The sequence below is a fragment of the Bombina bombina genome, chromosome 1 (genome assembly GCF_027579735.1).
Source record: "Bombina bombina isolate aBomBom1 chromosome 1, aBomBom1.pri, whole genome shotgun sequence".
In the NCBI taxonomy this organism is placed as follows: Eukaryota; Metazoa; Chordata; class Amphibia; order Anura; family Bombinatoridae; genus Bombina; species Bombina bombina.
The window spans coordinates 525,721,320-525,746,821 of NC_069499.1; the positions used below are offsets into that span (position 1 = coordinate 525,721,320).

Here is a 25,502-nt window from a genome sequence, read left to right on the forward strand (position 1 = left end):
AGATTATCCAGAGATAATCACCATTGAAGAGAATCCCTTGTCTTCTGCTCTAAATGTATTCGAGGAGACAAATCCGCATAATCTCCATTCCACTGACTGAGCGTGCTTTACTGCAGAGGTCAGAGATGGAACCGAGCAAACGGGATGATGTCCATTGCCGCTACCATCAGCCCTATTAACTCCATGTACTGAGCCACTGATGGCCGAGGAGTGGACTGAAAAGCTAGACAAGTATTGACAATCTTTGATTTCCTGACTTCTGTCAGAAAAATCTTCATCGATAGGGAATCTATTACCCTTGTATTCGGGACTAAAGAACTCTTATCCAAACTTACCTTCCCACCGTGAGATTGCAGGAAGCAAAACGACATTTCCGTGTGGAATCTTGCTGATTGTAAGGATGGCGCCTGGACTAGTAAGTCGTTCATAAAGGGCGCCACTGCAATGCCCCGTAACTGAAATACCCCCAACAGCGGTCCCAGAAACTTTGTGAAAATTCTAGGAGCTGTGGCAAGACCGAAGGGAAGAGCCACACATTGGAAGTGTTTGTCTAGAAAAGCAAACCTTAGAAACTTGAGATGATCTCTGTGAATGGGAACATGCAGGTATGCGTCCCTTAAATCCATTTGACATAAATTGACCCTCTTGGATCAAAGGGAGAATGGAACGAATAGCTTCCATCTTGAAGGACGGTACTCTGAAAAATTTGTTTAGATTCTTGAGATCTAAAATTAGCCTGAAGGTTCCCTCTCTTTTGGGAACTAAAAATGAAAAAAACTGGAACAGGAACAATCACTCCCATGTTGGTAAGGTCTCTTACACCTTATAAGAACCCCTCTCTTGTTTATCTGGTCTGCAGACAATCTTGAAAGCAGAAACCTGCCCCTGGGAGGCAAACTCTTCAATTCTAACTTGTATCCCTGGGACACCATTTATAGTTTCTAATTTTAAAGTTTACCCCCTACAAGATCCAGTCCCGGATCGGGGGCATGCCCTTCATGCTGTCCTTGATTCAACAGCAGGCTTCTTGGATTGTTTTATCTTATACCAAGATTGATTGGGTCTCCATGTAGGCCTAGTTTGTTCCTTTTTGGGGACAGAAGAGGAGAATTTCCCTTGGAATTTCAAAAGGAACGAAAATTGCTCTGTCGTCCTTTTTGTTTGTTTCTCGTATCCTGCGGGAGAGTATCTTACCTCCCGTGATAACGGAGATAAATTCCGACAGGCCAGGTCCAAACAAGGTCTTCCCCTTGTAAGAAATAGCTAAAAATTTAGACAGAGGACACATCCACAGACCAAGGCTTTAACCATAATGCTCTGCAAGCTAGAATAGAAAAACCCGGGATCTCTGCTCCCAGATTGATAACTTGAAGGGAAGCATCTGTTTAAAAAAAAAAAAAAAAAAAAAAGAAGGAATTAGCCAGTATAAGAGCTTTTATCCTATCCTGGGTTTCATCCAAAGAAGTTTCTGTCCTGAAAAGATCAGATAACGCCTCCAACCAATATGACGCCGCACTAGTGACGGCAGCAATGCACACAGCTGGCTGTCCTTTTAAGCCCTGGTGTACATAAATCTTTCTCTTATCCTGTAAGAGAATAGCAGTGGTAGTGGCGGAATCGCCCGAGGTAGCCGAAAACCTCCTTAATTAACAAATGGAAGTGTCTTCCCCTTACAGTTAAAAGGAAGAAACATTTAAAATAGTAACTCTTGAACCATCATTCTAAATGATTGAAATCTGTCCTTTAGTACTGTTTTCTACCTTGTGGGAAAAACAGATAATGCATGAAATGCAGAAAAACTCCAGGAGGAGTGTGAAAGGAAGCGCAGGGCACTGCATGTGGGCCATAAATCTTTTGGACACCATATGAGAAATTGTGGCATAGCTTGTCCAAAGTCATAAACTCCTAAACAGTAAAAGTCTTAGTAGGAGTAGGTTCAGACAGGAGTGGAATTTTTAATAAAAATTGACACATGAAAACCGTTACTGTATCTTTAAATTTTAAAATGTAACATTAGTTTTTTTCTTTAAGTGTTAAAGTGCATCTTTATTTCATTGAGGAAAGAAATGACTGTATATGTACAGGAGTAACTTTAGTGTAAAAACTTCCTTTACCGCTCAGTTTGACCCAGCTGAGGAGACAGACAGTCTCTCTACGCAATCCAGATGCAAACTGTAGTGCTGTTCTTAAGCGCAAGCACACAGACCTAAACACCTCCATTCCTTCCATAACCGGATGTGTGAGGAAGGAGGTGCTGTCTAAAAAGTGCAAATTCCAAGTTTTAATTTCCTCCGCTCCTTTTGATAACAAGAAGCGCTAGGAAAAAGGAAGGTATGCAACTACGTTGTCGCCATTTATAAGCTCCGCCCTTCGTGGGCGTTCCACAGCAATCTCCCGGTCGCCATTATCTAAGTATATCCACCGGGAGCAACGAGAGCTAAACATAAAAACTCCCTCACACTTAGCTTGCTAAACAGCTCATAGGAATTTAAAAAACATGAACTCCTGAACATGCTTCAGTTTAACCAGCTGTTTTGAGACACATTACAGAGAAACTACGCAACTACGTTGGCGCCATTGATAAGCTCCGCCCTTCATGGGCGTTCCACAGCCATCTCCCGGTCGCCATTATCTAAGTATAGCCACCGAGAGTAAGGAGAGCTAAACAGAAAAACCCCCTCACACTGTGCTTGCTCAACAGCTCATCGAGATTTAACAATATGAACCTCTAAACATGCTTCAGTTTAACCAGTTGTTTTGTAAACCTAACAGAAAAACCACACAATGCTCAGCCTCAGCAGGTAATCTCCCGGTCAGCTATTATTAGTATGAAACCACCGGGAGATGAGTCATGTCTCAATCAACCCCAGTGCCTGCGTTCTGGCTGTCTTACAGGGTCCCCTTCTCTCTTTTTTTAAACATAAAGAGTATCTGAGAAACCCTTAAACCAGAGCCCAAAGCTCCATGAGGTCTATTTTTTAATAAAAATAATAAAGTGCCCCAAACTTTTTCTGAGTTCTTTCCTCCTCCCAGAAAAAAAGTCAGCACTTACCTCATCTTCTGCCTGGCAGCAAGGCAGTTCTCAGGTGTAAGAGGTCTTCTCCCTCCCATGGACCTGTGAATAAACGAAAGTCCTGAGTAAAATGCTTCAGGTTTTCAGGGTAAGGGCAGCATCAGTATATTGGAGGCGCAGTGAGAATTATGTCCCACAAGTTCCCATTGCTCTAAAGCCACCAAAAGCTCTACTTTAGAGACTGATATGGACTACGGCTACACCCTAGAACAAAGCAGCACACTCTGGCACTACTTTAAAAATAATAAACTCTTGATTGAAGAATCTATACTAACACCTCACTTTACCTCTTCCTATCACTAACGTAGGCAAAGAGAATGATTGGAGTGGGAAGGAAGGGAGGAGCTATTTAACAGCTATGGTGCTCTTTGCCTCCTCCTGCTGACCAGGAGGTGAATATCCCATTAGTAATTAAGATGATCCGTGGACTCATCGTGTCTTAAAAAAGAAATGTATAGTTTTGCTTATTTTTAAATAACATTGCACTGATTTTCAGACTCCTAAGCAAGCCCCAACGTTTTAGGAGAATACTGATGTATACCTACTTGTTTCTGTTTTTATAAAGAGTCTTTTCATATGCAGAGGAAGGGGGGGGGGGGGAGTGTCTGCTTTTTTGCTATAGAACAAATTTGCAGTGGGTGTTCCAGTTAACCTTTTCAACACTGCTAATCTGTGATCTTCTAAGTAACTTTTTAAACAGTTTTATACTGGATTTTTAGATCAGTGTCTGTGTATATTATTCTTTATAGTAGTGTCTATTACACACTGTTAAATAAAAAATGGTGTATACTGTCCCTTTAAAGGCACATCAAAGTAAACAAAATTGTTATATTGTGATAGTACAGCTTTTTTTTTTCTTGACTAAACATTCTATGCTATAGCTGCAGCTTATAACTAGCTGATCTGCCTGTTAAGTCAAGAGGTGCGAGTGGAGATGTAGACTCTTAGCCCTATTTATTTATATCTAAACTATAGGGGCATTAAACTAACAAATATTGGTAATTAGCAGTTTGTTTGTTTACTTTAATTTCCATTTATAGAAAGATCAAACACCTTTACAAAAACCATTGGTCTAACAAGGAATCACAAATAGGTCATAAACAGGCTTTTGTTATTAGGTACAATATACATCTATGAAGGTGTGCAATTTCACACAAAAAAATATAATTTTATAATGCTGACTTTTTAAAACAATAGTATATTGCATGGTCTTTAAAAATACATCTAATACCAAGTAATTAATTAGCAAACTTACAAAGGAAATGGGATAGGGTTATAGCTGTTGCCTGGAAGCAAGTTAGCAAAGATGGCTTTCATAGATGACCTCTCTTTCACCTGGCTGTCTGTAGACCCCAACAAATGTCCATCAAATACATCTAAAATTAACCAAAAAAACAACTGAAGGCAGAATACTGGAATGTTACTCTTTACAAAATGAAGGTAGCTTTTGTATGTATTGTGTTGCCTATATATGCACAGAAACCCACAAACATTTCCTTGCTTCACAAATCCCCATATGACAACATATATGTTTTAATTGCCATTGGGGAACTACTTTTAATGTGTTGTCCCCTCTAGCTTATACCACTTAATAGTAATAAAACATAATTTTGCCTATTTTTTAAGCGGTATGTGCAAGAGCTATATATTGTTTTTGTCCATAATTTTAACAGTGCAGCTTTACCATATATTTTTTTCTCACAAAAATGCCATATATTAGTATATCTGAAAATATAGTTGTTGCACCTCTTTACATGATAGTGTGCATTGTAACCATATTCTGCTATAAGATCAGACGTGTCATCCAGCCTAAAGGCTGTGACACACTGCAAGCGGAGCGGTGCGCAGCGTGTAGATGTGGCTGTGCACGCTCAGTGTGTCCTGCCTTTTCATCTCTGAGCACTCTGCTGCGTCAGGTCGCGTAGCTGAGCGCTCAGAGATGAAATAATTGAACTTCAGAAGCAATGTGACGCGGTGCGAAGCAGCTGCATCGCCTCGCGCCGCATCGCTTGCAGTGTGTCACAGCCTTTATCCTAGCAATTCTTTTCTTAGACAAAACAGAATTTATGTTTACCTGATAAATTTCTTTCTCCTACGGTGTATCCGGTCCACGGCTTCATCCTTACTTGTGGGATATTCTCAATCCCTACAGGAAGTGGCAATGAGAGCACACAGCAAAGCTGTCCATATAGCTCCCCTCAGGCTCCGCCCCCCCAGTCATTCGACCGACGGTTAGGAGAAAAAGGAGAACCATAGGGTGCAGTGGTGACTGTAGTTTACAAAAATAAATTTAAACCTGACCAAAATGCCAGGGCGGGCCGTGGACCGGATACACCGTAGGAGAAAACATAATTTATGTAAGAACTTACCTGATAAATTCATTTCTTTCATATTAGCAAGAGTCCATGAGCTAGTGACGTATGGGATATACATTCCTACCAGGAGGGGCAAAGTTTCCCAAACCTCAAAATGCCTATAAATACACCCCTCACCACACCCACAATTCAGTTTAACGAATAGCCAAGAAGTGGGGTGATAAAAAAGTGCGAAAGCATATAAAATAAGGAATTGGAATAATTGTGCTTTATACAAAATCAAAACCACCACAAAAAAAGGGCGGGCCTCATGGACTCTTGCTAATATGAAAGAAATGAATTTATCAGGTAAGTTCTTACATAAATTATGTTTTCTTTCATGTAATTAGCAAGAGTCCATGAGCTAGTGACGTATGGGATAATGACTACCCAAGATGTGGATCTTTCCACACAAGAGTCACTAGAGAGGGAGGGATAAAATAAAGACAGCCAATTCCTGCTGAAAATAATCCACACCCAAAATAAAGTTTAACGAAAAACATAAGCAGAAGATTCAAACTGAAACCGCTGCCTGAAGTACTTTTCTACCAAAAACTGCTTCAGAAGAAGAAAATACATCAAAATGGTAGAATTTAGTAAAAGTATGCAAAGAGGACCAAGTTGCTGCTTTGCAAATCTGGTCAACCGAAGCTTCATTCCTAAACGCCCAGGAAGTAGAAACTGACCTAGTAGAATGAGCTGTAATTCTCTGAGGCGGAGTTTTACCCGACTCAACATAGGCAAGATGAATTAAAGATTTCAACCAAGATGCCAAAGAAATGGCAGAAGCTTTCTGGCCTTTTCTAGAACCGGAAAAGATAACAAATAGACTAGAAGTCTTACGGAAAGATTTCGTAGCTTCAACATAATATTTCAAAGCTCTAACAACATCCAAAGAATGCAACGATTTCTCCTTAGAATTCTTAGGATTAGGACATAATGAAGGAACCACAATTTCTCTACTAATGTTGTTAGAATTCACAACTTTAGGTAAAAATTCAAAAGAAGTTAGCAACACCGCCTTATCCTGATGAAAAATCAGAAAAGGAGACTCACAAGAAAGAGCAGATAATTCAGAAACTCTTCTGGCAGAAGAGATGGCCAAAAGGAACAAAACTTTCCAAGAAAGTAATTTAATGTCCAATGAATGCATAGGTTCAAACGGAGGAGCTTGAAGAGCTCCCAGAACCAAATTCAAACTCCAAGGAGGAGAAATTGACTTAATGACAGGTTTTATACGAACCAAAGCTTGTACAAAACAATGAATATCAGGAAGAATAGCAATCTTTCTGTGAAAAAGAACAGAAAGAGCAGAGATTTGTCCTTTCAAAGAACTTGCGGACAACCCCTTATCTAAACCATCCTGAAGAAACTGTAAAATTCTCGGTATTCTAAAAGAATGCCAGGAAAAATGATGAGAAAGACACCAAGAAATATAAGTCTTCCAGACTCTATAATATATCTCTCGAGATACAGATTTACGAGCCTGTAACATAGTATTAATCACAGAGTCAGAGAAACCTCTTTGACCAAGAATCAAGCGTTCAATCTCCATACCTTTAAATTTAAGGATTTCAGATCCTGATGGAAAAAAGGACCTTGTGACAGAAGGTCTGGTCTTAACGGAAGAGTCCACGGTTGGCAAGAGGCCATCCGGAAAAGATCCGCATACCAAAACCTGTGAGGCCATGCCGGAGCTACCAGCAGAACAAACGAGCATTCCTTCAGAATCTTGGAGATTACTCTTGGAAGAAGAACTAGAGGCGGAAAGATATAGGCAGGATGATACTTCCAAGGAAGTGATAATGCATCCACTGCCTCCGCCTGAGGATCCCGGGATCTGGACAGATACCTGGGAAGTTTCTTGTTTAGATGGGACGCCATCAGATCTATTTATGGAAGTTCCCACATTTGAACAATCTGAAGAAATACCTCTGGGTGAAGAGACCATTCGCCCGGATGCAACGTTTGGCGACTGAGATAATCCGCTTCCCAATTGTCTACACCTGGGATATGAACCGCAGAGATTAGACAGGAGCTGGATTCCGCCCAAACCAAAATTCGAGATACTTCTTTCATAGCCAGAGGACTGTGAGTCCCTCCTTGATGATTGATGTATGCCACAGTTGTGACATTGTCTGTCTGAAAACAAATGAACGATTCTCTCTTCAGAAGAGGCCAAAACTGAAGAGCTCTGAAAATTGCACGGAGTTCCAAAATATTGATCGGTAATCTCACCTCCTGAGATTCCCAAACTCCTTGTGTCCTGCAGAGATCCCCACACAGCTCCCCAACCTGTGAGACTTGCATCTGTTGAAATTACAGTCCAGGTCGGAAGCACAAAAGAAGCCCCCTGAATTAAACGATGGTGATCTGTCCACCATGTTAGAGAGTGTCGAACAATCGGTTTTAAAGATATTAATTGAGATATCTTCGTGTAATCCTTGCACCATTGCTTCAGCATACAGAGCTGAAGAGGTCGCATGTGAAAACGAGCAAAGGGGATCGCGTCCGATGCAGCAGTCATAAGACCTAGAATTTCCATGCATAAGGCTACCGAAGGGAGTGATTGTGACTGAAGGTTTCGACAAGCTGCAATCAATTTTAGACGTCTCTTGTCTGTTAAAGACAGAGTCATGGACACTGAATCCATCTGGAAACCCAGAAAGGTTACCCTTGTCTGAGGAATCAAAGAACTTTTTGGTAAATTGATCCTCCAACCATGATCTTGAAGAAACAACACAAGTCGATTCGTATGCGATTCTGCTAAATGTAAAGACTGAGCAAGTACCAAGATATCGTCCAAATAAGGAAATACCACAATACCCTGTTCTCTGATTACAGACAGAAGGGCACCGAGAACCTTTGTAAAAATTCTTGGAGCTGTAGCTAGGCCAAACGGCAGAGCCACAAACTGGTAATGCTTGTCCAGAAACGAGAATCTCAGGAACTGATAATGATCTGGATGAATCGGAATATGCAGATATGCATCCTGTAAATCTATTGTGGACATATAATTCCCTTGCTGAACAAAAGGTAAGATAGTCCTTACAGTTACCATCTTGAACGTTGGTATCCTTACATAACGATTCAATATTTTTAGATCCAGAACTGGTCTGAAAGAATTCTCCTTCTTTGGTACAATGAAGAGATTTGAATAAAACCCCATCCCCTGTTCCGGAACTGGAACTGGCATAATTACTCCAGTCAACTCTAGATCTGAAACACATTTCAGAAATGCTTGAGCTTTTACTGGATTTACTGGGACACGGGAAAGAAAAAATCTCTTTGCAGGAGGTCTCATCTTGAAACCAATTCTGTACCCTTCTGAAACAATGCTCTGAATCCAAAGATTGTGAACAGAATTGATCCAAATTTCCTTGAAAAAACGTAACCTGCCCCCTACCAGCTGAGCTGGAATGAGGGCCGCACCTTCATGTGGACTTAGAAGCAGGCTTTGCCTTTCTAGCTGGCTTGGATTTATTCCAGACTGGAGATGGTTTCCAAACTGAAACTGCTCCTGAGGATGAAGGATCAGGCTTTTGTTCTTTGTTGAAACAAAAGGAACAAAAACGATTATTAGCCCTGTTTTTACCTTTAGATTTTTTATCCTGTGGTAAAAAAGTTCCTTTCCCACCAGTAACAGTTGAAATAATGGAATCCAACTGAGAACCAAATAATTTGTTACCCTGGAAAGAAATGGAAAGTAAAGTTGATTTAGAAGCCATATCAGCATTCCAAGTTTTAAGCCATAAAGCTCTTCTAGCTAAAATAGCTAGAGACATAAACCTGACATCAACTCTGATAATATCAAAAATGGCATCACAGATAAAATTATTAGCATGCTGAAGAAGAATAATAATATCATGAGAATCACGATGTGTTACTTGTTGCGCTAAAGTTTCCAACCAAAAAGTTGAAGCTGCAGCAACATCAGCCAAAGATATAGCAGGTCTAAGAAGATTACCTGAACACAGATAAGCTTTTCTTAGAAAGGATTCAATTTTCCTATCTAGAGGATCCTTAAACGAAGTACCATCTGACGTAGGAATAGTAGTACGTTTAGCAAGGGTAGAAATAGCCCCATCAACTTTAGGGATCTTGTCCCAAAATTCTAATCTGTCAGACGGCACAGGATATAATCGCTTAAAACGTTTAGAAGGAGTAAATGAATTACCCAAATTATCCCATTCTTTGGAAATTACTGCAGAAATAGCATTAGGAACAGGAAAAACTTCTGGAATAACCACAGGAGCTTTAAATACCTTATCTAAACGTTTAGAATTAGTATCAAGAGGACCAGAATCCTCTATTTCTAAAGCAATTAGTACTTCTTTAAGTAAAGAACGAATAAATTCCATTTTAAATAAATATGAAGATTTATCAGCATCAACCTCTGAGACAGAATCCTCTGAACCAGAGGAATCATCAGAATCAGAATGATGATGTTCATTTAAAAATTCATCTGTAGGGAGAGAAGTTTTAAAAGATTTTTTACGTTTACTAGAAGGAGAAATAACAGACATAGCCTTCTTTATGGATTCAGAAACAAAATCTCTTATATTATCAGGAACATTCTGCACCTTAGATGTTGAAGGAACTGCAACAGGCAATGGTACTTTACTAAAGGAAATATTATCTGCTTTAACAAGTTTGTCATGACAATCAATACAAACAACAGCTGGAGGAATAGCTACCAAAAGTTTACAGCAGATACACTTAGCTTTGGTAGATTCAGCTCTAGACAGCGATTTTCCTGTAGTATCTTCTGACTCAGATGCAACGTGAGACATCTTGCAATATGTAAGAGAAAAAACAACATATATATAAAGCAAAATTTATCAAATTCCTTAAATGACAGTTTCAGGAATGGGAAAAAATGCCAAAGAACAAGCTTCTAGCAACCAGAAGCAATAAAAAATGAGACTTAAATAATGTGGAGACAAAAGCGACGCCCATATTTTTTCGCGCCAAATAAGACGCCCACATTATTTGGCGCCTAAATGCTTTTGGCGCCAAAAATGACGCCACATCCGGAACGCCGACATTTTTGGCGCAAAATAACGTCAAAAAATGACGCAACTTCCGGCGACACGTATGACGCCGGAAACGGAAATAGATTTTTTGCGCCAAAAAAGTCCGCGCCAAGAATGACGCAATAAAATGAAGCATTTTCAGCCCCCGCGAGCCTAACAGCCCACAGGGAAGAGTCAAATTTTTTGAAGGTAAGAAAAAATGATTAAATCAAATGCATTATCCCAAATATGAAACTGACTGTCTGAAAATAAGGAAAGTTGAACATTCTGAGTCAAGGCAAATAAATGTTTGAATACATATATTTAGAACTTTATAAACAAAGTGCCCAACCATAGCTTAGAGTGTCACAGAAAATAAGATTTACTTACCCCAGGACACTCATCTACATGTTTGTAGAAAGCCAAACCAGTACTGAAACGAGAATCAGCAGAGGTAATGGTATATATAAGAGTATATCGTCGATCTGAAAAGGGAGGTAAGAGATGAATCTCTACGACCGATAACAGAGAACCTATGAAATAGACCCCGTAGAAGGAGATCACTGCATTCAAATAGGCAATACTCTCCTCACATCCCTCTGACATTCACTGCACGCTGAGAGGAAAACCGGGCTCCAACTTGCTGCGGAGCGCATATCAACGTAGAATCTAGCACAAACTTACTTCACCACCTCCATCGGAGGCAAAGTTTGTAAAACTGAATTGTGGGTGTGGTGAGGGGTGTATTTATAGGCATTTTGAGGTTTGGGAAACTTTGCCCCTCCTGGTAGGAATGTATATCCCATACGTCACTAGCTCATGGACTCTTGCTAATTACATGAAAGAAAGAAATTTATCAGGTAAACATAAATTCTGTTTTCTCCTACATTGGTGTATCCGGTCCACGGCTTCATCCTTACTTGTGGGAACCAATACCAAAGCTTTAGGACACAGATGAAGGGAGGGAACAAGTCAGGTAACCTAAACGGAAGGCACCACTGCTTGCAAAACCTTTCTCCCAAAAATAGCCTCCGAAGAAGCAAAAGTATCGAATTTGTAAAATTTGGCAAACGTATGCAGTGAAGACCAAGTCGCTGCCTTACAAATCTGTTCAACAGAAGCCTCATTCTTGAAAGCCCATGTGGAAGCCACAGCTCTAGTAGAGTGAGCTGTAATTCGTTCAGGAGGCTGCCTTCCAGCAGTCTCATAAGCCAACCGGATGATGCTTTTCAGCCACATCAAGATTGTGTAACAGACGTTCCTTGTTAGAAACTGGATTAGGACACAGATAAGGAACAACTATTTCCTGGTTGATATTCTTATTGGAAACCACTTTTGGAAGAAAACCAGGTTTGGTACGTAAAACGACCTTATCTGTATGAAACACCAGATAGGGTGAATTACACTGCAAAGCAGACAATTCAGAAACTCTTCTAGCAGAAGAAATAGCTACTAAAAACAAAACTTTCCAAGATAGTAACTTAATATCTATGGAATGTAGAGGTTCAAACGGAAACCCTTGAAGAACTGAAAGAACTAAATTTAGACTCCATGGAGGAGCCACAGGTCTGTAGACAGGCTTGATTCTGACTAAAGCCTGTACAAACGCCTGAATATCTGGCATGGCTGCCAGACGCTTGTGTAACAAAACAGACAGAGCAGATATCTGTCCCTTTAAAGAACTAGCTGACAGACCTTTCTCCAATCCTTCTTGGAGAAAAGATAGTATCCTTGGAATCCTAATCTTACTCCATGAGTAACCCTTGGATTCGCACCAGCAAAGATATTTCCGCCATATCTTATGGTAAATTTTCCTGGTATGGTAAATTTCTAGCCTGGATCAGAGTATCTATAATTGATTCCGAAAACCCACGCTTAGCTAGAATCAAGCGTTCAATCTCCAAGCAGTCAGTTGCAGAGAAACTAGGTTTGGATGTTCGAATGGACCTTGAATTAGAAGGTCCTGCCTCAAAGGCAGCTTCCGATGACATATTCACCAGGTCTGCATACCAAGTCCTGCGTGGCCACGCAGGAGCTATCAGAATTACCGAAGCCTTCTCCTGTTTGATCCTGGCTACTAGCCGGGGGAGAAGGGGAAACGGTGGAAAGACATAAGCTAGATTGAACGACCAAGGCGCTACTAAGGCATCTACCAATGTCGCCTTGGGATCCCTGGACCTGGACCCGTAACGTGTAACTTTGGAGTTCTGACGTGACGCCATCAGATCCAGATCTGGAATGCCCCATAGCTGGGTCAGCTGAGCAAAAACCTCCGGGTGGAGTTCCCACTCCCCCGGATGGAAAGTCTGACGACTCAGATAATCCGCTTCCCAGTTGTCCACTCCTGGGATGTGAATTGCTGATGGCAGGAGTGATCCTCTGCCCATTTTATGATCTTGGATACCTCCCTCATCGCCAGGGAACTACTTGTTCCCCCCTGATGATTGATGTACGCTACAGTCGTCATGTTGTCCGACTGAAATCTGATGAACTTGGCTTCCGCTAGTTGAGGCCATGCCTGGAGCGCATTGAATATCGCTCTCAATTCCAAAATGTTTATTGGGAGAAGAGATTCTTCCCGAAACCATAGACCCTGAGCCTTCAGGGACTTCCAGACCGCGCCCCAGCCTAAGAGGCTGGCGTCGGTCGTGACAATGATCCACTCCGGTCTTCGGAAACTCATTCCCTGAGACAGGTGATCCTGAGACAACCACCAGAGGAGTGAGTCTCTGGTTTGCTGGTCCATCTGAATCTGGGGAGACAAATCTGCATAATCCCCATTCCATTGTTTGAGCATGCACAGTTGCAATGGTCTTAAATGAATTTGAGCAAAAGGAACCACGTCCATTGCCGCAACCATTAGTCCTATTACCTCCATGCACTGAGCTATGGAGGGTTGAGGAATGGATTGAAGAACTCGACAAGTGTTCAAAAGTTTTAATTTCCTGACCTCTGTCAGAAAGATTTTCATTTCTACCGAGTCTATTATTGTTCCCAGGAAGGGAACCCTTGTGAACGGGGACAGAGAACTTTTTTCTATGTTCACCTTCCACCCGTGAGACCTTAGAAAGGCTAGAACAATGTCCGTATGAGCCCTTGCTTTGTGAAAGGACGACGCCTGTATTAAAATGTCATCTAGGTAAGGTGCTACTGCAATGCCCCTTGGCCTTAGCACCGCTAGAAGGGACCCTAGCACCTTTGTGAAAATTCTGGGAGCAGTGGCCAATCCGAAGGGAAGAGCCACGAACTGGTAATGCTTGTCCAGAAAGGCGAACCTCAGAAACGGATGGTGATCTTTGTGGATAGGAATATGCAGGTACGCATCCTTTAAGTCCACGGTAGTCATATATTGACCCTCCTGGATCATTGGTAAAATTGTCCGAATGGTTTGCATTTTGAATGATGGAACTCTGAGGAATTTGTTTAGGATCTTTAAATCCAGAATTGGCCTGAAAGTTCCTTCCTTTTTGGGAACTACAAACAGGTTTGAGTAAAATTCCAGTCCTTGTTCTGCTGTTGGAACTGGGTTTATCACTCCCATTTTTAAAAGGTCTTCTACGCAATGTAAGAATGCCTGTCTCTTTATCTGGTCTAAAGATAAGCGAGACATGTGGAACCTTCCCCTTGGAGGAAGGTCCTTGAATTCTAGAAGATACCCCTGAGAGACAATTTCTAGTGCCCAGGGGTCCGGAACATCTCTTGCCCAGGCCTGAGCAAAGAGAGAAAGTCTGCCCCCTACTAGATCCGGTCCCGGATCGGGGGCTACCCCTTCATGCTGTCTTGGTAGCAGCAGCAGGCTTTTTGGCCTGTTTACCCTTGTTCCAGCCTTGCAATGGTTTCCATGCTGGTTTGGGCTGGGGTGCGTTACCCTCTTGCCTAGTGGCTGTAGAGGTAGAAGCCGGTCCGTTCCTGAAATTGCGAAAGGAACGAAAATTAGACTTATTTTTAGCTTTGAAAGGTCTATCCTGTGGAAGGGCATGGCCCTTTCCCCCAGTGATATCTGTAATAATTTCTTTCAACTCTGGCCCGAATAGGGTCTTACCCTTGAAAGGAATATTAAGCAATTTTGTTTTGGACGACACATCCGCCGACCACGATTTTAGCCAAAGCGCCCTACGCGCCACTATTGCGAAACCAGAATTTTTCGCCGCTAATTTAGCTAACTGAAAAGCGGCATCTGTAATGAAACAATTAGCCAACTTCAGGGCGTGAATTCTATTCATGACTTCATCATAAGAAGTCTCCTTCTGGAGCGAGTTTTCTAATTCCTCAAACCAAAAAGCAGCTGCAGTGGTTACAGGAATAATGCAAGAAATTGGTTGAAGAAGAAAACCTTGTTGAACAAAAATTTTCTTAAGTAAACCTTCTAATTTTTTATCCATAGGATCTTTGAAAGCGCAACTGTCTTCTATTGGTATAGTTGTGCGCTTAGCTAGCGTTGAAACTGCCCCCTCTACCTTAGGGACCGTCTGCCACGCGTCCCTTCTGGGGTCAACAATGGGGAACATTTTCTTAAATATAGGAGGGGGGACAAAAGGTACACCTGGCTTCTCCCACTCCTTATTCACTATATCCGCCACCCTCTTAGGTATCGGAAACGCATCAGTGTGTACTGGGACCTCTAAGAATTTATCCATTTTACACAATTTTTCTGGGACCACCAAAGGGTCACAATCATCAAGAGTAGCTAGGACCTCCTTAAGTAGAGCGCGGAGGTGTTCAAGCTTAAATTTAAATGCTATGGTATCAGGCTCTGCCTGCTGAGAAACTTTTCCTGTGTCAGAACTTTCTCCATCAGACAAGCCAAAAAACCATCAAATAAACATCCGATTTTAATGAAATTTTCACCACAGTGTCTTAATGCTTTGAAATGATTGCACACAAATTTTCAGACCAATTAACCCCTTAATGCCCAAACCGGAGCTAATAACAGCAATTAACCTGTTAAAACACTACAGTACTATGCCACAGCTTCCACTCTGGCCTTTACCTTCCTTAGGGATTATTTTAGTAGGAAATAAGCCTCTCTGGAGTCTTTTCTGATGCCTCTGGACTCCCCACGTGAAGCTGCATGAACTGCCTAAGCAAAACAACTGTGCAATTGAGGCCTGAAAATGAGGCCTCCTCCCTCTTCATTCCAGAGTGGAGGGGCCTTTCTGACTAGAATAGGTGTCCAAATAAGTGCCAGGCGCAAAATAAAACCCCAAAAGTGTTTTAAAGTCTGAAAAAACACCTTATTTATAGTGAAAACATGCTAAAAAGCAATTGATTTAGCCCACAATAGTGTCAACCAGCATAGAGCCCTTAATATAAGCCATAATTTTATACAGAGTCTAAGAAAAATGGCTTACCTATCCCAGAGGGGATTGCTGACAGTCTTCTAGCATTACTAGGTCTTGTTAGAAAAATGACTGATCATACCTGAAGCAGTTAAGCCTGCAAACTGTTCCCCCCAACTGAAGTTCTCTGGTTTCAACAGTCCTGCGTGGGAACAGCAATGGATTTTAGTTACTGGTGCTAAAATCATATTCCTCTCGGCAGAAATCTTCATCACTTTCTGCTGCAGAGTAAATAGTACAAGCCGGCACTATTTTAAAATAACAAACTCTTGATAGAAGAATAAAAAAACTACAACTAAACACCACATACTCTTTACCACCCCTGTGGAAATGCTACTAGTTAGAGCGGCAAAGAGAATGACTGGGGGGCGGAGCCTGAGGGGAGCTATATGGACAGCTTTGCTGTGTGCTCTCTTTGCCACGTCCTGTAGGGATTGAGAATATCCCACAAGTAAGGATGAAGCCGTGGACCGGATACACCAATGTAGGAGAAATAATAATACATAATACATTGTTTCAGTTGTTCATAACTGTTCTAATAGTGTTTTCATGAGGACATTAAAGGGTCATTATACTGATAAAATGCCATTTTCTAATTAATTTATCATTAGCAATGCTGCAAAGCTATGTATTTAACCCTTTCATGGGTTACAGTACTGCTCGAGACGTGTGACGTAATTGAGGCTGCTGATTGGATCAGTGGCAGTTTTCATTCTGGACCAGCAGTGCTTTACAGTTCCTGATCGATACTTTAGCTGCTCATGCAAGTCTATTCTAAGATCACTGCATTTTTTAGCCATGTTTATAAGCATGCCATATACACTAACCCTAAGTCACAATTCTGGCGTTGTGCTTGGAAGTTTCTCCGCTGCTTGTCTGAACAGGGATCAAAGAGAATGTTTAAAGGTGGAACTTGAATGCCTCTTCTTCCAATCTATGTTAGTGTGTTTAAAAAAGAATGTTAATATAGTGGTGTGTAAAGACATAACTGGTAGAATACCTTCACAGCTGCTGGTCGTATCCATTTCTGTAGGGTTTGTTGTTCCTGAAAACATCTGATCAGTTGTAATCTCAGGAGGGCTGGGCAGCTGCAAGTGGGACGAGGTAGTGGAGCTCTGGGATAACGTGCTCATAAACCTGTCTTCTGTTATAACACAAACATGGATAAATATCATTACACAGGATGAGTACATTGGCTTAATCCTACTTTGTTAAGTTATAGTTTCAACAGGCTGCTTTCAAGACTATTACTTTCAGACTATTTACATGTAATCTGCCTATAACAGTGCAAATTATTCCAACTATTTACATGTAGTTAGCCTATAACAGTGCAAATTATTCCGACTATTTACATGTAGTCTGCCTATAACAGTGCAAATTATTCAGGCTATTTCCATGTAGTCTGCCTATAACAGTACAAATTATTCAGACTATTTACATGTAGTCTGCCTATAACAGTACAAATTATTCAGACTATTTACATGTAGTCTGCCTATAACAGTGCAAATGATTCAGGCTATTTACATGTAGTCTGCCTATAACAGTGCAAATTATTCAGGCTATTTACATGTAGTCTGCCTATAACAGTGCAAATTATTCAGGCTATTTACATGTAGTCTGCCTATAACTGCAAATTATTCAGACTATTTACATGTAGTCTGCCTATAACAGTACAAATTATTCAGACTATTTACATGTAGTCTGCCTACAACAGTGCAAATTATTCAGGCTATTTCCATGTAGTCTGCCTATAACAGTGCAAATTATTCAGGCTATTTACATGTAGTCTGCCTATAACAGTGCAAATTATCTTTTAATTTGAATAAGCAAAAACTAGTTTAATGTAGCTTTGGCTATAGCGCAACTTGAATTTAAGTGCTTCAAAAGTAATGTGATAAAGAACATGCATATTACAGAGTTGTGCATATACAATAATTAGTTTTCAAAACTATGATATAACTACATTTTAGAATACTACAAAAAAAGGTTTCAGTGGCAAAAAAACAATGTTCTGAAACCGCCCACTGTAATTTCAACAACTTGGTATTAATTCTGCAATTAAAGCAATATTGATATTAAATTGTGTTTCATGTCCCTGTAGATAATTGTTGCAGAATATTATTTATTTCACCATTATATTTCAAAAAAGAGTTACAGAATCTCCTGTTTTGTTTTTGTTTTGTTTTTTATAATTTACACAAAATAAACTTTATCTTAAACATATATTTTTTTATGCACGGATAATACGGGTTATATTTTTTAGGACACATGGCAAAGACCACAAATAAGGAGTAATAATTTTATCAAAATACTGTATTTGTAACTGAAAATTTGACACCCTTTATATATACAAAACACATATTAACATATTTTCCATATATTGTAAACAAACCTCTATCACCATTCTGGGCTGGAGAGGAATTGCGTGGTGAGGAGTCAATTGCACTGTTCTGGAGTGTGGAAACAAAAAATGGAGACAAATAGGACTTTTTGCAATCAAACACTCAGCTAGACAACTACATATATGTAAAAAGCTATTATAATGTTGCATAATACCTGGCTCAGACCCTAGTGAACCAGCAGCGATTTGGAGCATATATAAAACATGACTCAAATGGTACATACTCCCTACACACTATTTAGATTCTTGGTTCAGTGGAGTTGGTTAAAAAAAATCTGTTTAACAGAGAAGTATTATTGTATTATCATATCCATATTAATAAGTCACCAGACACTGTCTAAGATGATTAGAGGCACTGGAATGAGTGCTCTTGTTCAATTTTATTTAGGTAATCTTTCACATCCCTCTTGTATGCACCTGAAAGATCCAAGTATCTTTGTATACACAAAAACCCATGATTATAAAAATGTCAGATGCTCAAATCTTATCCAAGGACTCTATGTACGAAGCAGCGAGAGCTGCTCTGGAGCTTTTGCGGGGCAGGTTTGCATATGCGAGCATGCTTCCCGCAATGCAAGAAGCAGCAGTCAGTAGATTGCAGCTTCTTACACTCAGAGGTGGAAGAGAGAAATCACCAAGAGCTCGCTCGTTTCATGATTCAGATAGAGTATGCAATTTTAAGCAACTTACTAAATTACTCCCATTATCAATTTTTCTTCATTCTCTTGCTATCTCTATCTAAAAAAAAGCTGGAATGTAAAGCTTAAGAGCTGGCCCATTTTTGGTTCAGCACCGTGGATAACGCTTGCTGATTGGTGGCTACATTTACCCACCAATCAGCAAGAACTACCCAGTTGCTGAAACAAAAATGGGCCGGCTCCCAAGCTTTACGTTCCTGCTTTTCAAATAAAGATACCAAGAGTACAAAGAAATTTGATAATAGGAGTAAATTAGAAAGTTGCTTAAAAATAAAATGTATGCTTACCTGATAAATTTCTTTCTTTCCGGACATAGAGAGTCCACGACGTCATTCCAATTACTAGTGTGATATTCACTCCTGGCCAGCAGAAGGAGGCAAAGAGCACCCCAGCAAAACTGTTACATGTCACTTCCCTTACCCATAACCCCCAGTCATCCAGTCAAAGGGACATGGAAAAAGAAGATAACACAAAAGTGTAGAGGTGCCTGAGGTTTAATGAAAAATACTGTCTAATCTTAAGGGTGGGGTTGTGGACTCTCAATGTCCGGAAAGAAATAAATTTATCAGGTAAGCATACATTTTCTTTTCTTTCCTAAGACATGGAGAGTCCACAATGTCATTCCAATTACTATTGAGAACCAATACCCAACCTAGAGGACACAGAATGAACACAGAGGGAGAAAAAGGCAGGAGGACCTAAACAGAAGGCACCACCGATTGAAGAACCTTTCTCCCAAAAGAGGCCTCAGCAAAAGTATCAAATTTGGAAAAGTATGCAGAGAGGACCATGTTGCCGCCTTGCAAATCTGTTCCACGGAAGCTTCATTTTTGAAAGCCCAAGAGGAGACAGCCTGGAATGATCAGTAATTCTCTCAGGAGGCTGCTGTCCAGCAGTCTCATAAGCAAAACAAATCATACTTCTCAACCAGAAGGAAAGAGAAGTAGAAGTGGCCTTCTAACCTTTACACTTTCCTGAGAAACAAAGAAACAGGGTAGAACACTGACAAAAATCCTTAGTAGAATTTTAGAGCACGCACAACATCCAAGTTATGCAACAGATGTTCCTTATGAGAAGAAGGTTTCCTGATTAATATTTCTATCCGACCACCTTAGGGAGAAACCCCAATTTAGTACGAAGGACCGCCTTATCCGCATGAAAAATAAGGTAAGGCGAATCGCACTGCAGAGCCAAGAGTTCAGAAACTCTGCGAGCAGAAGAAATAGCAATAAGAAACAAAACTTTCCAAGATAACAACTTAATATCTACAGAATGAATTGGCTCAAATGCAGCATGCTGCAAAACTCTAAGAACTAGGTTAAGGTTGCAAGGAGGAGCAACAGGTTTAAACACAGGACTGATTCTGACCAGAGCCTGACAAAAAGATTGAACATCTGGCACACCCGCCAGACGCTTATGTAAAAAGAATAGATAAAGCAGAAATCTGACCTTTCAGGGAACGTACTGACAACCCTTTCTCCAGACCTTCCTGGAGAAATGACAAAATTCTAGGAATCCTGATCCTACTCCAAGAGAAGCCCTTCGATTCACACCAATATAGGTATTTGTGCCATACCTTATGGTAAATTTTAACAGCCGTGCGAGCCTGAAGCATGGTATCAATGACTGACTCAGAAAACCCATGCTTAGCCAGAACTAAGCGTTCAATCTCCATGCAGTCAGCTTCAGAGAAACAAGATTTGGATGGAGGAAAGCACACTGAGTTAGAAGGTCCTTCCTCCGAGTTAACCTCCAAGGAGGAAGAGATGACATCTTCACTAGGTCTGCAAATCAGATCCTGCAAGGCCATGCAGGAGCTATTAGAATTACCAATGCTCTCTCCTGTTTGATACGAGCAATGACTTGTGGAAGGAGGGCAAGCGGAGGAAACAGGTATGCGAGACCAAAATCCCAAGGAACCGCCAGAGCATCAATCAGGGTGGCCTGAGGATCTCTTGACCTTGAACCGTATCTTGGAAGCTTGGTGTTCTGACGAGACGCCATCAGATCCAACTTCAGCAGCACCCACTTGAGTGTTAGCCTGGAGAACACCTCCGGATGGAGAGCCTACTCCCCGGGATGAAAGGTATGTCTGCTCACAAAATCCGCCCTTCCAGTTGTCCACTCCTGGAATGTGGATGGCAGATAGAAGAGGCACAGTGAACCATGAGTCTCGAATGGAGTCAGCAACAGGAAATATCTTTTTAAAGACAGGAGACGGGGAACAAGGAATCCCTGGCTTATCCCATTTCTGTGCAATGATCTCCGACACACTGTCTGGAACAGGAAACACTTCCACAGAGGAAGGAACATTATAGTATTTGTTAAGATTACTAGATTTCTTAGGGTTGACAGCGACAGAAGAATCAGAGTTGTCTAAAGTAGCCAGTACCTCCTTTAGAAGTAAACTAAGGTGTTCAAGCTTAAATCTGAAGTTTACTTCTTCAGAATCAGGCAAAGTATTTATACTGTCAGAGTCTGAGATTTCACCCTCAAAAGCTACCGAGGTATCCTCCTCATCAGACTTATGGGGGAGGTTCGCAGCAGCAGATGGGACAGACACCTTACTATAAGAAAAATGTTTAGATTTCCTCTTACGCTTCCCCATCATGGGAAAAGCAGATAAGCCGCAGATACCGCAGAAGATATCTGTGCAGCAAAATTTATTGGCAAATACACTCATCCAGAAGGCTGAGAGGAACTGCAGGGCACTGTATGTGAAGCCATTGATGCTTGGGACGTTTGAGGTGAGAGCTGTGGCATTGCCTGAACAGCACCATCCTGAGAGACATTAGGCTCAGAAACAAGTAAATTTATCTTTACATTTTAAGGTTTTTTCTAAACATGAGGAACAAAATTGCATAGGTAAGACAATTTGAGCCTCCAAACATTATAACCATTTATCAAAAGGAACAGACTCCTATACATTATCCATAGCTGATAAAGTACCCAATAAGTAAGGAATGTCACTTTAAGAAAACTAGTTTTTTCTTCAAAACACTAGGCAAAATAAATAAAAAATACACCTCTACACCTCAGAAACTGAGGTGCCCTACCGTACCCTTCAGAGGCTGAACAATCTAAGAACTCTCCAGTCGGCCAGACGATATCTCACAGCCGCAACAAAGAAAAACTCACAGGAATTACACCGTTACGCTCAGAATGAGGAGCGGAAGATCAGGAGGCCATGTGAGCAGCATCAAAAGAAACTGCGCCATAAGTAAAAAGCGTGCGTTTCTAGACCCTGAAGTAAAAACGGAAGTAACCGTTTAAAACATTCTCACATAAAAAACAGAATTTATGTTTACCTGATAAATTTCTTTCTCCTACGGTGTGTCCGGTCCACGGCTTCATCCTTACTTCTGGGATATTCTCTTCCCCTACAGGAAATGGCAAAGAGAGGACACAGCAAGAGCTGTCCATATAGTCCCCCCTCTGGCTCCGCCCCCCAGTCATTCGACCGACGGTTAGGAGAAAAAGGAGAAACCATAGGGTGCCGTGGTGACTGTAGTGTATGGAATAAAAAAATTTCAAACCTGACTAAAAGCCAGGGCGGGCCGTGGACCGGACACACCGTAGGAGAAAGAAATTTATCAGGTAAACATAAATTCTGTTTTCTCCTACATTGGTGTGTCCGGTCCACGGCTTCAACCTTACTTGTGGGAACCAATACCAAAGCTTTAGGACACGGATGAAGGGAGGGAGCAAGTCAGGTTACCTAAACGGAAGGCACCACGGCTTGCAAAACCTTTCTCCCAAAAACAGCCTCCGAAGAAGCATAAGCATCGAATTTGTAAAATTTGGCAAAAGTATGCAGAGAAGACCAAGTCGCTGCCTTACAGATCTGATCAACAGAAGCCTCGTTCTTGAAGGCCCATGTGGAAGCCACAGCTCTAGTAGAGTGAGCTGTAATTCGTTCAGGAGGCTGCCGTCCGGCAGTCTCATAAGCCAATCGGATGATGCTTTTCAGCCAAAAAGAAAGAGAGGTAGCAGTAGCTTTCTGCCCTCTCCTCTTACCAGAATAAACGACAAACAAAGATGATGTTTGTCTGAAATCCTTTGTTGCTTTTAAATAGAATTTTAAAGCACGGACCACATCTAGGTTGTGTAACAAACGTTCCTTCTTTGAAACTGGATTCGGACATAGGGAAGGAACAACTATTTCCTGGTTAATATTCCTGTTGGAAACTACTTTTGGAAGAAAACCAGGTTTGGTACGTAAAACTACCTTATCTGCATGAAATACCAGATAGGGAGAAGTACACTGCAAAGCAGATAATTCAGAAACTCTTCTAGCAGAAGAAATAGCAACTAAAAACAGAACTTTCCAAGATAGTAACTTAATATCTATGGAATGCAAAGGTTCAAACGGAAACCCTTGAAGAACTGAAAGAACTAAGTTTAGACTCCATGGAGGAGTCATAGGTCTGTAAACAGGCTTGATTCTGACTAACGCCTGTACAAACGCTTGTACATCTGGCACGGCTGCCAGACGTTTGTGCAACAAGACAGACAGAGCAGATATCTGTCCCTTTAGAGAACTAGCTGACAGACCTTTCTCCAAACCCTCTTGGAGAAAGGAAAGAATCCTAGGAATTTTGATTTTACTCCAAGAAAAACCCTTGGATTCGCACCAACGGATATATTTGTGCCATATCTTATGGTAAATCTTCCTAGTCACAGGCTTTCTGGCTTGAACCAGAGTATCTATAACTGAATCTGAAAACCCACGCTTAGATAGAATCAAGCGTTCAATTTCCAAGCAGTCAGTTGCAGAGAGACTAGATTTGGATGTTCGAATGGACCTTGTACTAGAAGATCCTGTCTCAAAGGTAGCTTCCATGGTGGAGCTGATGACATATTCACCAGGTCTGCATACCAAGTCCTGCGTGGCCACGCAGGAGCTATTAGGATCACAGAGGCCTTCTCCTGTTTGATCCTGGCTACCAGCCTGGGAAATAGAGGGAACGGTGGAAACACATAAGCTAGATTGAACGACAAAGGCGCCACTAATGCATCCACCAGTGTCGCCCAGGGATCCCTGGATCTGGACCCGTATCGAGGAACTTTGAAGTTCTGATGAGACGCCATCAGATCCATATCTGGAGTGCCCCATAGTTGAGTTAACTGGGCAAAGACCTTCGGGTGGAGTTCCCACTCCCCCGGATGGAAAGTCTGACGACTCAAATAATCCGCCTCCCAGTTGTCTACCCCTGGGATGTGGATTGCAGATAGGTGGCAGGAGTGATCCTCCGCCCATTTGATGATCTTGGATACCTCTGTCATCGCCAAGGAACTCTTTGTTCCCCCCTGATGATTGATGTACGCTACAGTCGTCATGTTGTCCGACTGAAATCTTATGAATCTGGCCTTCGCTAGGTGAGGCCAGGCCAGGAGCGCATTGAATATCGCTCTCAGTTCCAAAATGTTTATCGGGAGAAGGGACTCTTCCCGAGACCATAGACCCTGAGCTTTCAGGGAGTCCCAGACCGCGCCCCAGCCTAAGAGACTGGCGTCGGTCGTGACGATGACCCACTCTGGTCTGCGGAAACTCATTCCCTGAGACAGGTGATCCTGAGTCAACCACCAGCGGAGTGAGTCTCTGGTTACCTGGTCTACTTGAATCTGGGGAGACAAGTCTGCATAATCCCCATTCCACTGTTTGAGCATGCAAAGTCTTTTGGAGTTTCCCCTTTAACTGGCTTAGGGTTTGTAACACGCACAGTATTTTTACCAGCACTGGATGGTACACGCTGCACAGTCTTGTACTTAATATTACATTTCTGATCAGCATTTTTATCACATTTTTTGCTGTGTGCAGACCCCATTGTTACACAAAAATAATCACAGCGATATTAGCAGCAGCAATAATAAAATGCACAATCACTTAATATGTTCACTTAATCACTTAATCACGTAATATGTTCTATGCACAGCACAATAAACAAAGCAAAATAAGCAAAAGCAAAGCTTCAGATAGCAACACCAGCCTCAAGTGGATACCAAAACTCTATAACGGAATAAATCAGGGAAACTTCAACACACATGAGACTTACTCACGTCACTGCCAAGTTCGCCCGGGGGACCTTATCTTAAAAGAACCTCCCGTCAACTAGCATACATATATTACTTGCGCGCTTATCACCGACAGGACTCACAATACCTGTCATGTCCCAGCACAGGACTGATTACCTGTCTGGAGGGGTTATCACAACTGCCGGCAGGACTCTAACCTCCGCAAACCTGTGCTTCAACCACAGGAACCCCTTTAACCTTATATCATATATTACACCTCTTTTAAAAATACAAACAATTAAATTTAGGTTCAGATTCACAGAAGGAAAGCAGCGTAATAAAACCACGGTAACTCACCCTCTGCGAATCCCACTATCCTGACACCAAGAATTGTAAGGTGTATAATCCAACGGGGGGGTGTCAGCGCAGACCAAAGCCTGGGGCCTACGGTACCACGAGAGGCAGATGCAGATTTATCTGATAAGGAGCTCCCTGAACAGATTCAGACCACGCAGTATTATGATCCAAAGCTATTCATGTTTATTGAACAGTGTAATCATGTCTTATAGCGTACAGAGACAGCACATAGGGTTAAGGGGATGACACG

At 41.4% G+C, this 25,502-nt stretch overlaps 1 protein-coding gene across 1 annotated transcript in view; it reads right to left on the reverse strand.

Moving 5' to 3' along the window:
• PIKFYVE (phosphoinositide kinase, FYVE-type zinc finger containing) overlaps positions 1-25,502 on the reverse strand; it is a 563,129-nt gene that overhangs the window by 230,965 nt on the left and 306,662 nt on the right. Inside the window, exons 27-29 of the mRNA XM_053713067.1 lie at positions 18,174-18,231; positions 16,782-16,925; positions 4,329-4,449 (exon numbers count right to left, since the gene is read on the reverse strand). Of these exons, the coding sequence (XP_053569042.1) occupies positions 4,329-4,449; positions 16,782-16,925; positions 18,174-18,231 (323 nt within the window). The remainder of the gene's footprint in view (positions 1-4,328; positions 4,450-16,781; positions 16,926-18,173; positions 18,232-25,502) is intronic.